Raw genomic sequence first — 14,624 nt, 5'->3', positions numbered from 1 at the left:
ATCTGGGTATCAGCCCAAAGTCTGAGCACCAGGGCCTGCTAACATAGACCTGACCTTTTGCACTAAACCCCAGGATCCTCCCTGGATCCCTTTCAGCAAGTTGCCAGCACCTCCGTCCTCCTTTAAGATTTACAGCTCCGCGGAGGGAGAGAAGAGGTGGAAGAGGGAGAAGGGGTGGGTGGGTGGGGGGCACTGTCCGGCAGCTGTTCACAGTGGTCTTAAGTAGCTATTTCACACGGAAACAGAGTCATGGCTTTCTGAATTCCTTCAGCTGGCTCCAGCTTGGTCTAAAATACATTCCCGCACAGAGATGCCTTTGCACTCTCTGCCCTCTATTCTGGCTGCTCTGTGGACGCAAATGACTCCAGACCTTCCGCTGAGTCTCAGTCCACTGCCCACCCCTCTGTTGAATTATATCTCAAATGGAAGAGACACAAATTTTTCCATCTTGATTAGTGACAGAGGATCCTGATCACAGAGATTAGGAAATTAAATTCAATGAAATCTGTGTCTTGTCAAACTGTCTTCTGGGACAACAATTCAGCAAGATACACGGGACAGTGAGACGGGGTTCAGAAAAAAAAACATTCCCGTAGGTAAGAATTCTATTTCCTTCCTTTTCTCTGTCCCCGTCCTCTGCAGAGACAAGTCGTGTGTACACATACAGGTTTTAATGGCCGTTTAGAGAGCTTGTGTGAAAGTCAAACAATTTCTCCCACAATCCAAAGAAAGATCCATCATTCACATGTGTTTACTTTAGGCAAAAAGCCCCAGTCTCTAAGTAACTGCCTGTGTGCATGCGTGTGCATACGTGTGTGTATGTGTGTGTGTGCACGTGCGTGTATCACAGAGAGTGGGTGGAAGTAAAAGAAGAAAATAATCACGGTGAAAGAGGATACAGAAAGTATGAATACACACACAACTCTAGCAGAAACCTCAGTTTCACAGGAATGTCTTTGCTATTTGTTTGATGTGTATTTTCTTGGAACACTGACACGAGTAGGGGGCTGGACAACGAAATGTGTAGGATCCTGGGAAAAGCAGAGTTGTTTTTTTTCCTAATTGAAGATGCCAACATCCCGCTACAGAGCAGAAACAAAGAGAAGTTATCTTATCACTGTGGGATAAAGATGTGTGCGTGTCTGTTGTGTGCATGTGTTCATGGGGGCTGCTTGATCCTTTTTTGCACACAGACAACATTAGAAGTGCCCACTATCTCTTCACCTCAGAAGCCCATTACACTTGAAGCTGAAGCACTTACCCACAAACCCTGAATGATAGAGATCATACAATTATAATTATATTACAATGAAAATATATATTATAAATATTACAATTATTTTTATTTTAAAAAAAAGTATTATACGGCAGTGATAAAGGAGACAATCCAGATCATCAACCTGAACCCTGGGCTGCAATTGGCCCTGACATCTGTCTGTAGGGGGTCTCAGCTGCTGATTGGCCATGACCGGTTTTGTAGAGGGGCTTCTAATCCTCTCCACACTCTCTGTGGGTTCTCTTAGGGCTTTTCCCACATAAATCAGTCTGGCCTGGGTGGTAAAGTCATCACGTCCACTGTGTCCACAAACACTGCCTGTTAGCACCCCTATCACATGGAGCGTGCTAGCTCTGAAAGGCCACCGAGCATGAAAGGAGGGCACTGGCTGACCACACTATATATGTAGGATCTTACTTGTAACTCCACTTGACACTGTACTGTTATAATGAATGAGACGTCACTGCAAGAAAAATGTGACCAGATTGTTTTTAGACTCCAGCTCCACAGCTACCATGAGCTTTATCTCTCATTACAATGCAAACTAAATTACGTTATGTAGGTCTAACTGACCTGTACAGTGTTTGGACACACTCCCCTGCTGTGTGAGTGCAAAGTTAGACTGGGTTAAGAAGGACAGTGATAGCATGACTATACCATTTTGCCTCTCACCCATGGGTGGTCTCCACTTAACGGGCTCTGGTCAGCTTTCACTCTTGACACTGCAAACGTACAGTATCATTCACATGCAGTTCTGGATAAAAGCCTTTCTGTTAACAATGTGCGTCACAATAGTGCTTGTTATCCCAAGGTATCAAATGCTCAGTTGGAGGAATTACAGCCTAGTTTGTACAGCTGCGTATACAAAAACAGAAAGGTGGTGCTAGAAAGGCAGGTTCTACATAAAATGTGTGAGATGTCCTGATTAAATGCATACCTACTATTTCTTCAGATTCCCATCTATTAACTATGAGAAATGCTAACAACTGTTCAAAAAGGAGTGCTGCTCTCTTTCCAACAGAGAACGGAGTCATAAATCCTGACCTGTCTCCTCTATGTTTGTGTGATTGGAGATTCCCCCTGAGTCCGGTGCGAGAACTTTGTCGCCAGGGCTTTCACTCTCACACTCTTTCTACAGTACAAACAAAACACTTACTAATTTCTTCTTTGTGTGTGTGTGTGTGTGTTTGTGTGTGTGTGTGTGTGTGTGTGTGTGTGTGTGTGTGTGTGTGTGTGTGTGTGTGTGTGTGTGTGTGTGTGTGTTTGTGCGCCTGTGTGTGTAGAGAGAGAGACAGAGAGAGAGAGAGAGAGAGAGAGAGAGAAAGAAAGGGTGAGAGACACAAGAGATAACAAGACAAGGATGTAACTGAATTCATTAAAATTACAATTTACAGACTACTGTGCGAGAAATGTCCCACAAAGAAACCAGAGGCTGTTCTACTGCTGTTGTTCACACAAGACTTAGTTCACTGTTCTCTTTCATTTCTGAAACAATCAAGGAAAGGTTGTGTTTCCAGAGGGAAGGGCAGGAGCAGCCACTATACCAGTAATGAGATCAGAGGAAAAGAAGACTAACTGGAATTTTCTCAGTGGCTCTTTATTTTCTGGAGTCAAGCGGTGCAGATTGTAATCCTCTCAAAGAAAGAATTTTAGCGAGTGAAGAAAATTGGAAGTCTTGTGGACCTTTTACAGCACTCTTTCAAAGTTAGCTGCAGCAAGTCTGACAGAGTCTGACAGAATCCATTAATAGGAGAATGCAGCATTGATAAAATAAATAAAATACCTGAACACACGAATACATGAAAAGAATAAAATAAACTTCAGTCACATTTTTTTTAATTCTATTTATTTTGATGCCTGTTTCTTTATACTGTAAAACTTTTTTTAAGTAACAAATAGCTATTTTGTGTTTTCAAAGCAGGGAATCTCAAATTGGGGTCCATGGCACTCACATCTATAAAACGTTTTCAGATTATGTTCATTTAAATTATCATGATGTAAAAAAAAGTTGGTTTTTTTATTTTACAAATGCTCCATAGTTCAAAGAATAATATTTTAATTTTTAAATCTATAATAGGCATCAAATTATTCCAAGGGACACACATGGCGAGGTTCCCAGTATATTCTCTATCTTGTAAGGGGTCCTTTAGAAAATTTAGAACCTCTGCTTTAATTAACAGGACTATATACACATCTACAATCCTGATTATGTTAGGCTATTTATTACGCTCTTCTCTGACCAGTTCTGTTTCAATAATGTGTTGACTGATAACTGCTTCAACTTGTGATATTTTGGTTGTGAAAACATTGTCAGACATGAAGAAGACAACTGTTGTTTTACATGAAATCAAGGCCTTCAGTTTTTCAGAAAAATGAGGCACGTGAGGCATTTGTAGACATTGAGTGCCTAGATAGCAACATACTGTAAATACAACTGTCTGTCCCTGAGAAATCTCTCCCTGGGACCTTCTCCAACTGGAGGCTAATCAAAATACTGCCAACACCTGCCAGAGTGAGCTGCAAGTGCATCTACGACATCCCCAGGGGGTGAAAGAGATATTTCACAATCATATGAAAACACAAAAACACAGCTTATACACCTATGTGTAATATACATAAACCCTATTACACCGTCCTCCTCGTCTCTATCTAGTTTTCACTTGCAGCTGAAAACACAGTCAGAAACACATCACAGCACAAATCATCTTGGATACGTACAAGCCTGTGTTAAGGTGGCATAATTGGGTGAGATTTTAAAGAGGATTTGCAATCAGTTGCAGTTGTATTCAACTACTAATGAAGAATACAGGACTATGTAATCATTGTGCACAAAAAGCTGAATCCAGCTATTGAAGACTTTGCAGTGCCCAACTTTCATCACATGGTGGGTGCCAAATGAAGCAGGTGTCTGTGAGGCCTAACAAGCTCTTTTCACTGACCCCTATAGATGACGTCACATGCACTAACGAACTTCACTCCAAACCAGCCTGCTACATTCATGGCCCTACCCATGTCTGTAATTTATTCAAGGCCAGGACCAGGAATAGTGTGATGGAGAGGGGGAGATGGTGGTGTAGGGGCAGTGTGCTTGAATATTAGTGTGCTGCCCTCCCCTGCAGAGAGAAACTGTGTCATAATGCCGGACTCCTTTTATTATTCAAATCAAGGCTATTGTCTCTGTAAGCGACCGGCTCCGCTCTGTGCTGCAGAACAACCAAGGCACTATTCGCTGGCTGCAGAAAATGAGTCCACTGCCATAGGCTGAGGAGGTGCAGTTCCTGAGTTCCCTAAGATTGTTGTCAATTGTAGTTGTGCTAAATCTATCAGATTAATAGCTAGGCTATATCTTAAAAAAATATGTCTATGTTTTTCCCAAGTGTGTAATATGGCTCCAAAATTACCCAAAGAAAACAATTGTTGATTTAGTGTAGATTCTGGAACAAAAGAGAGAGAGAGAGAGAGAGAGAGAGAGAGAGAGAGAGAGAGAGAGAGAGAGAGAGAGAGAGAGAGATGTTTGCTGTTAAATTTGCTACTTGTGTTATGATAAAATCATCTTTTCAATTCATGGTAGTACTGCATGATTGCCTCAATTGTAGTTTGAACTCTGATCGATACATTTTCCTGTCTCTATTTTTAGGCAGTGAAATTATTTAATTATTCTGTTTTTGATGTACATCTGTATTTGTCTTTGGTGGGGGTAGTGGTGTTGGTGCGTAAAAGTCCCTGTAAGGCCCAATGTTGGATGATCTGCGCAGGGACTATCTCGTGTGTGTGTGTGTGTGTGTGTGTGTGTGAGAGAGAGAGAGAGAGAGAGCTAGAGAGAGAGAGAGATTTGTTGTTGTTGTTGTTGTTTATATGTATGTTTGTTCTTATGCTTTGGCAACACATGTATTTTTTTGTCATGCCAATAGAGTAAACTGAAATTGAAATTGAAGAGAGAGAGAGAGACTAGCCTATCTCGAGAAAAAGAGAGAGAGAGAGAGAGAGACTAGCCTATATGGAGAAAGAGAGAGAGAGAGAGAGAGAGAGAGAGAGAGAGAGAGAGAGAGAGAGAGAGGAGGCGGAGTAATACCAGACGCTGGGACAGATCGGGAAGCAAAAGTTTTTCAAAAGTTTCAGGAGGTTAACCGAGAATCACAGCAGCCGTGGCCGAGCTGCGAAGGATAATACGTGATTGGGACCTAACGCGACGCTTTCCGGCTGACTTTATGAACAATTCCCCATCGATTTTGGAGCCTTTATTTTTATGTGAACTTTATAAAGGATGTATTTCTACTAAAAGCCCAACTTGAAACGTTGGAAACTTTCCACCGAAATGGAAGGGGATATTCCATGGATTATTTTGTCATTTTTATTGTTTATGCATATTTGCGAAGGTAAGTCAAATTAATTAAGAATTAGCATATTCGTATCTATAACCAGAGGTAGACTGGACATGTCCGGACATCCCATTTACCGTGTGGTTCCAAATAAAATTGGAGATACCTTTGACTATTTAGGCTGCCAATAAACACTGACATGTTTATTTCCAAAACTGATTTTGTACTTTTTATTAGTATTTTATTTAGTAGTTTATTAGTAGTTTGAGTTGCAGATAGTTTGCAAAGTTTTCCAAAGCCATTTGGAAAAGTCTAATTGAACCGAACAGATACCGAAGACATTTAACGTTACCGCATCATGTCAATATATCATAGGCCTACACACAATTGTTTTTGTGAATACATCTTACACTTCTGCATGGTGGAAAGTGGATTTAAAATTATTTATTTTTTTACATTTCATCTTCCTGCAATGGTTGGTTTCTTATGTTGGAGAAGTCTGATGGCACTGTATGAGGGCTGATCTCCACCGAGTTCACAAAACCCGAAGAGTAGAAGTGGCTCCTGTAACTTCAGCAGCACTGTAAAAGTTTGGCTGAGGAGCTGTGGGCTTGTGCAATGATGCTTAACATGTTAAGTCTCAAAAAAATTATTAATTGAATGTGGGAGGGTGAATTTTTGTTAAAGCCAAATCAGGGGGTGATGAGCCGAAGTTACACCCCCGCCTCTTTTTGAACAAAGACCTTTTAAACAACTGAAAGTCTTCCCTCGAAACGGCTGAGCAAAGACGGTCAGATATGATAAATGAAAGTCTCTAAGACAAACCTGTTTCCAAGCAGAAACGATCTCATATCAGCATGTATCTCTATAAAGGAAACACAAATGTTTATCTGCTTTTGACAAAGTAAACAACAAACATGCGGGTGTGTCTGCAAGATGCCACAAGTGGCACTGTTATCAGTTTTAAAGAGGTTACATCAATTTGAGTAACTCCTACAGAGTGTATAGAGATCATACTATTCCAGTGGTACATTTTTTTTTTTTTTTTTTTAATAGTTTTTATAGTTTTGCTGAGATATATTACAACATGATTACATGTTCCCCCTTAGGTTAAAGTGGATGACATGAAGTCATTTGTCAGTTGTGTGGTTCTCTAACAAATTTCTCCAATTTCCACAGGGTTCCGTTGCGTGGATAAATACAGACCTTGTGAAAATGGAGGGACATGCTTAGATTCATCCTCTCGATGCATGTAAGTCGAACATATGTAAAGATCTGAGTTTTCTCCTGCCTCATGCTTCATAAACTCAGTGTAGTAAGTGTAGGCCTTGTGTGTAAATTGATTTACACAGGCTGTTATTTGTCAGTTGGTTCTTTTAAGGTTCAGGGGAAAGATTGATTTCCAGTCTTAAACAATGTAGTGAATATGCTCTCGTAATGCCCGGTTGGCTGTTAGTTTACAACATTCACATAAAATTGGTGAAAGATATGACCTTGATTATGTCTACACAGATGAGCACCATCAAGCCTCAACATGTTTGGCTGCCACACTTATCTTTTGCACCTGTTAAAGAGCTTTGTCAGACATAAATCACAGTTTGCTTCTGTGTTACATTTTTTTTTTTTTTTTTTTTTTTTTGTTTTATTTTTTGCAATTCAATTTCAAGGCTTTAAAACATTTTTTGATGAATTGTCTTCGTTTCCTGCAGGCTTTTGTTTTTTAAATTAGTGATTTTTTTTTTTTTGGGAACCTATTACAATAGTCAAGTTAAGTAGGCTACAGTGTCTTGCCCGGGGGTCATTTGTCCTTTTTAAGAACCCTTTGGTTTGGGAAACATGTCGTGAGTGTTTCAGATGGAGGAGATACTGTCATTGATAGAACAAAAAACTCCTTGGTTGCCAGCTGCTTTCCTCCAAAAAAGTACATGTATCATTTTATTAGACTAGCAGTTTATATTACTGCAGGGGTCAAAGCTGAGCCAATACCAATCAATAAGGCAGACATTTTCTCATATAGGCCTATATACATTTTTAAATAAAGGTTACTACATGGTTCTATAAAGTGATTATTCTGCCAGTAGTCGCCATTACACACTAGACAATGTGTAACCCGACTGCATGCGGAACAAGTAACTACCACCCACATTTTTTCAATCATTAGCTGGAGCCAAGATCATTAAGTGAGTCAATGTATAATTGTATGCAGCCAGATCTTTGTTTCAGCATATCCAACATCATATTACTGCCACTAGTGAAAATTAACACAACCTCTCAATGTTTTGCCAATTGTGTACATTAATCACAGCGAATGTGTTTTCTTTTGGAAGACACCATTCATTCATCAGTTGTGCTCCTTTAGTCCTTTGTGTTGTGTACATATGTTAGGGTTTAGGAGTTGGGCATGTGTAATAACTATCCTGGTTCAGTGCAAAGACAAATAAGCACTAATAATGCAAATGTAAAGGATTTCTAATGGAAGAGGACATCAAATGTCATACCACACAGTGTAGAAAGAGTCCCAGAGCAGTGGAAGGGAGCGTGGACACATGAGAGTGGTCCAACCAGTCCTAGACAGAGGTGAGTGGTGGAGCTGCCCCACCCCTTCCCCTGGGAGCCTACAGAAAAAGGAGATCCAAAACAGCAGAAAAGATCCTTTCTTCTACCAGATACCTGCCTGTAACCTGGCACCATCAGAAAAAGGGCGTAGAGAGGGAGAGAAGAAAGGCCACAGCAAAGTGAAGCCAATACGGAGTAGAAAGACAGAAATGCAGATACTTGTTTTGGCATTTGAAAGGAATTTGGAGAACCAGTAGAAAATAACCTTGGTTGAAATCACCACTGTTCCACAGAACCACACACATTGTTCTGTGTAGAAAATGTTCATCTGTTCCTGATTGTTGTTCAGCCACTTAGTTTTTTTTTTTATTTTTCTTATGGCAAGTAGCTTCTCAAGTGACAGTAATACTCAGCTACCATTGTTACTGTCCCAGATACCAATGTATCCTCTGTATTGTTGTTGTTGGCAAGCACAGCTATGATACACCACACTATAACTTTACCATGCAAGAAAAGTTCTATATTTTGTTAGTTTCTTTAAGTGCGTCTCTGAGTGTGCTGGCTTCCTCCTCGTGTGACTTATGCCACATTTCCACTGCATGGTGTGACACAGCTCTATTCAACTCGACTTGGTCTTTATTGGTTTACCATTAGCAAAAGTTGTGGATAGCACCCTGGTACTATTTTGGTACCACCTAACTTCCATTAGATATTGGCTGAAACTGCTTATACTTGCTTGTGATTGCAAAGACAGTTGGGTATGATGTTGAATGAGTGGTTGCATTCGCTATTAAAGTGATCAAATTAAAAAGAAAAAGTTACACAGTTTGAAACTCCAGTGTACAAACACTGCAGTGACTAAGTGCAACTACAGTTGTAAACCAGGGTATTGTGTGGATAGGGAAATCCAGTATTTACCTATGACCAGCACTCTAATATGAGTCAACTTGTGTTAAGCTCAGACTCCATGACATACATGGGTTTATGTGAGAAATTGCATAATCAAGGTGATGAGGAAGATGATTCCCATTGACATGAAAGCACTTCTTAACCGTGTGGCATCTGCACTGAAACATGCCTGTTTCTGAGTCTCCAGACATGTTTGTATCGCCATGTGCACTGGCGGAAGTGTGGCTTTTACCAAACCAGAATGTAAAGGTTGCATAGAATAAAACACAAAGCACTTTAAACCCAAAATATAAAGCTAATTGTTTTTATATACTGTGGCATAATTTAAGTAGGCTTACTTTTGAGTGTTGGTCCAACCCCAATTCTACTGAATATCTTTCCCTCTTCAACCAGGCTTTGTTTGAGGGCAACTTATAAGCACAACATGTAGGTGAGATTTTGTAGTTCTGCACGGCTATTCCAGAGATAAAATTGCCCAGAAGCTTTCTAAATAGCACTACTCAAAATGGCGTAGCTTCAAAATACAAACCTATCTTGTAATGTTAGGTTTTATCTACATTTTCTGTTCTCTTTGATGAATAATGATTATAACAATACATATTACTGTATTACTGATCTTACTGTGGCCCAGAGTTTTGAACTTGACAGTGACAGGTTGATCGTGTCACAGAGAGTGCAACCTACTAGGTGAGCAGTCAGGAAGTCCAGTTAAAGAGCCTTTGGTCCCTCAGCTCCGCCCTGTGAGCAGAATGGGCTGCTTTGAGAGGGCCACAGCAGCGTGGCCGGAGGAGAGATAATTAGGCAGATTGAGAGGGTGTCATTCAGAGAGGATCCAGCTGGAGGGATCAGACTGGGGGTAGGGAATGGGTAGAGGGAGGCTGCGTAGGGGGGAGGGGGTGGGCTGCGTCGAGGACAGCTGGTGGATGTTGTGATGGTAATCCAGTGAAGTCAGATCTTGACAAAGGGGAAGCATAGGGCCAGGTGCTTTCATTGAGCAGTCAGCCGCCCCCATACTGTGAGAGACAAGCTCGTGGAGGAATGAAGCTGGTAGCTCACAGTCTCTCTAGCACATGTTGCCTCTCTGACAGTGCAGCGGCAACCAGGTCCACTCTTTCCCTCTCTGCGTGTCGTCCCAGCTCTGGCCGCTCATCCTCTGCCTCTGTCTCTCAACACAGTGGCAGATTGCAGATTACGACAAACTCTTCCCTCTCAGATCCTCTAAACTGAATGGACATAAATGTGGGGCTTCTCCGCTGTGTGAGGCCAATGGATGGATACAGTGGTCCTCTTTATGTTATTAATGTTTTGCACTTGGCCTCAGTAGCAGAGTTAGCATATAAATTGTGAGTGTTTCGTTATGACCTTGCAACTCCCAGCCTCTTAGAACATGATGAAAGAGGACATCTTTGACTTTGATAGGGAGCAGACTGTCCATAAAGTGTGGAGTGCTGTTTCTTCAGTACATTTTTTTTATCTGCTTACTTTATTTCACTTTTGGAAAATAGCAAGATCTGCACATGTGAAACATATTATTTCTCCTTTTTTAAATGAGGACAAACAATCAATTTTCTCAGGGGATGGTACAACCTTTCCAACTGTGAAATACAGTACCTACAAGTTAATTTACTGAAAAAAAGGAGGCTGTAGGGAGGCTTTGAGGAACACAATTCAGTAAGAAGTAGAAATATGCACACGCCAAGGAACATATTTTGTGATGGACCGTAGCAAAGAGACATTCTCTTGATGGCTTAGTTCAGAGCATCTCAGGGCTAGTGTTTTCTTTGGCATCTTTATGGTGGATTAGAATGGAATGCTTAGTAAGATTCCTCCTGTCTCTCTGGTGCTTTCAGGTTATTGTCCATACCATTCACCCTGGTAGCCTCTTCAGGAATGCCTTTAACAATACTGTCAGCCTAGTCTCATTGAAAATGGGATGTTTGGAATGACTTGTTTGATTTGCAATTAGTTTCTTTGCAATTTTGTCAGGCAACATATAGCCCATATCACTCATACTGTCCTGACAGGCAGATGGAGCCATTGTCATGTCATTATCCAGGAAAACTAATGCATTTCTGACCCAGCAGTTTGAAATAATTTAATAGATCAGTTGTCATGTCTATAAGGAGATGAGTACTATCTCACCAAGAGGTTACACGATCATAGGGAGGAAAATTTGTGTCAAGAGTGGAGACTGGGAGCTGTGGTTCCCAGGCCCCGTCACAGGAAGTGGTGCCTTCTGACCTCCCTGCTACGCACATCCTGTCTTATCAGAAAAGCTTAAGCAGCTTTACGTAGTGTACCCAGTTCTCCAAGCTCCTCAACTTTCTCATCTGTCGCTCATGTCTGTGTGTTCATTAATGTCACGTTTGCCATTATTGTGAGTTGGCACACCATCATTCAGTTAGGATTTGTGTATTATTTTACTTTTTGGAGTCAATGTACTGTATGTCTGATCCACATGCTTATGTAGGGATAAGCCTGCCTCTGAAGTCTCATCCCCTGGTTGTTTCTTCTTATATGGTAGAACATGACTTCTGAAGAGACATGCAGGCAGGCCTAATTGGAATAACTGAGGTTTGCATGCAAAATTTCCCTAGTCTCCCTCCCTTTTTAGAAGAGGAAGGGATGGGTCCGTCAGTAAATGACTCAGGAACAGGCATTAACTTTTCCACTAAGCACATTTTCCAAAGACAACTTGATGTTAATGTACCTTTTTCTAATTTAAGATTTATCAGAGCTTTAAGGAGTAAAATACTGTGTCATGTGGAAATAGAACAAACATGCTACATTATTGTAATTTGTCATAGTTTTATAAAATGTTTCATCAGGTATGACTGACCCACACTCTTCTTTAACATCTCTAGTACTTCTTCGGGTGTCAGCAGTTGAGATGACAGACATTCTGTGGCTATTTACTAGTGTTCTTGTTAGCTTATCATTAAGAACCTTTGCCAGTGCACTGTCAACACATTTCATTCTTTCTGGACTATAAGCATGTGAGTGCTGGTCAAGTTGTGCAACATTTTTAGTCAACATTCCACTTTAATTGTGCAGCAAATGTTTGCTGTGAAATTAATAGCAATACAGGCAATTAGAAGGTCTTTTGTCACATCATGTTTTTACTGGCTGACTTTAGACAAAACATTGGACAAGGCATTGTAGTTGATCTTTCATGTTAGGTTGGGGATGGGGTCTTTTAAATTTTTGTTTCAGAGTTTAACAGAATCTGGTTCAGTTTAGGTGGTTGGGTGGGGTTTTTGTGGTTGAGTTCAGTGGAGAATGCTTTGAAAGACCTCGACCCTGGGATTCATGCAATGTGGTTATGGGCAAACGCGTTGCTATTTGAAAAATGTCAGGGAGTATTCTTCCAAAAATCTGTGGACACTTGAGGCAAATTTGTTCCGATAGTGTATGCACTAAAAGTTTAAAAACTACAAGATCACACCCTTTTCATAGCAGCATTACAGAGCAACAAGAGTACAATTTTTATTGTCTTTTTCTGCCGAAGATCTGTGCAATTTCCACTGTAAAAGGAAATGCCAGACATTTTCTTGGCATTCTGGATTTATATTCTTAAACTAAATCTGAGGGACTGTGAGAAGGTGAGAAGGACGCACTGATAGCCGTCTTAACTTTTTAGTCAGATTCATTACTGCTTACCCTCAAGAGAAAGTTAAATGTCCTTATATTCACATGTTTAATATTCATGCTCTGGGGGTGCTCTGGAAACCTCCTCCTGGAGATTTCAATACCTCTATTGTGTGTCTAAGCACAATTGTTGAAACAAACTTTGCACTTTAAACTGTGAAACACGCATCCTTTTAGACATGATCTTACTTGATTACCAGACTGAATTGGTCCCGCGCTGTGGTTAGTGCTACCTGCATATGTAGGGGAGCAGTCGTCTGAAGTGCCTCAACTGTCCTTACGAAACCCTGTCTCCCCCTTTTTCTCACTCTGGCTCTCTCTCACCATGGGTTACTGTTGCCAGGCTACAGCCCAGGCCTGTTGGTCCGTGTAAGCCCAGGCCTGAAAGACTAGCTGTTTGGGTCACTGCCCCCCCCCCCCAACACTTTCATACAAAGGAGTTCTGACTACTTTAGCTCTTTTATTTGGGCCACAAAACACTCCCCAACCCCCAATCTGGCTCTTTGCTGAGAAAGGGAGAGCCAAGCTGGGGAGAGCAGAGCAGAAGAGGCTGTTGGAAGGAGGGGGGATGTGGATGGGCTCCTGTTGGCAGTGTGGTGTCAGTATGGACTTGCATAAAGCAGTAGAGCTGGTTCCTGCTTGCTTGTAGAAAGGAGTGGGTGATGGAAAGAGGTCTGTGTTGAGAGAAAAAGACACTGTAAGAGTTTTCACAAAGATTTTAATAATTTTTTCTAGCAACCTTAGGCTTGCAAGAATTTGCAAAACTTCGATTAGTTCTTCTCATGCAATATAGAAGTTAAAATCTTGCCCCAAGTCAAAACATGGTGGTTCTGTTGTTGTTGCTTTTCCTCTCCATTTGTTTTAGGAAATGCCCTCTAAGATAGGAAGACTCTGTTATATTGTGGCTTTGTGGAGCATGACTGTGTGTATGAACCATGTCAGAGATTACAGCCTCTTTGTTCACAGGTGAGCCACCCTGTGACCTCTGGCAGAGTAGCTGCTATTGTATAGCAGAGGATGAGCTCAGGTTACCCTGCTTCAGTGACCCAGAAAGCAGGAAAACTGGCATTGTGTTACACCAGTATAAATGACAGAACCCACTTGCATAAATCAAACAGTTTTAGATGACCCTCATACTTAATGCAGAACGACTGAGATATTGTCATATTTCAAATTACAAAAAAGTTTTGCGAACCATTTGCACTTTAAACGCTTCTTCATTTAATGCTTAACAATTTCCATCTTTTTCTTCTTTCTTCTATTACTTTCTCTGTGGATCTTCTCTTTTATGGGTTCACGATACTTCCCTTGCCCAGCGGCTGAGGCTGGTCGTAAGTTTTTTTTCTTTGTGTTTGGGTGTGTAGTGTTGTTGCATGTGTTTGCTTTGTTGCAGTGGTGCCTTTGTGTAACAATCTGTAAAGTTCTTTAAAATGTTAAGAGGAACTGTTAATGCATGTGTTTGTGAAAGATGACCACATCTCTTGAGTGTTGTGAAATGGTCAATGTGTGTGTGTGTGTGTGTGTGCTGGTTACTGGGCTTTTCCCATGAGAAAAGCAGTACAGTTGTTCTGGCTTAATGTCTGGCAGGAGAGTTAGATGCCAGACACTCAGAGGTGCACTGACAGATGTGGACAGATGCATGGTGCCGGGGCTGCAGCTGGCAAAAGTCCTCATGTGTTGACACGGGGAGATTACCCATTCTGGCCATCCCTCCGCTGCACTCAAAGACCTCCTCCTCATCTGCTGCACTCTCTTCCTCAAAGGTCAGATCGACACTCACTCACTAAATATGACTCAGGGGCTCATTGCACAACAGCAGCCTGCACCTGCCTTCCACATCGGCCACAAATAAGGCTGGGCCCAGACGAAGGCAGAGTTCCTGCCCTGCTGTTCCCAGAGTCAATGGAATCCACAAG

At 41.3% G+C, this 14,624-nt stretch overlaps 1 protein-coding gene across 1 annotated transcript in view; it reads left to right on the top strand.

The window, feature by feature from the left end:
- Positions 1-5,394: 5,394 nt before the first annotated feature.
- Positions 5,395-14,624, top strand: part of notch3 (notch receptor 3) — a 28,881-nt gene continuing 19,651 nt past the window's right edge. The window contains exons 1-2 of the mRNA XM_039824838.1: positions 5,395-5,652; positions 6,775-6,847. Coding sequence (XP_039680772.1) covers positions 5,592-5,652; positions 6,775-6,847 — 134 coding nt within the window. The 5' untranslated portion in view covers positions 5,395-5,591. The remainder of the gene's footprint in view (positions 5,653-6,774; positions 6,848-14,624) is intronic.

The sequence above is a fragment of the Perca fluviatilis genome, chromosome 15 (assembly GCF_010015445.1).
Source record: "Perca fluviatilis chromosome 15, GENO_Pfluv_1.0, whole genome shotgun sequence".
In the NCBI taxonomy this organism is placed as follows: domain Eukaryota; kingdom Metazoa; phylum Chordata; class Actinopteri; order Perciformes; family Percidae; genus Perca; species Perca fluviatilis.
This window is presented reverse-complemented; position numbering and strand designations above follow the sequence as displayed.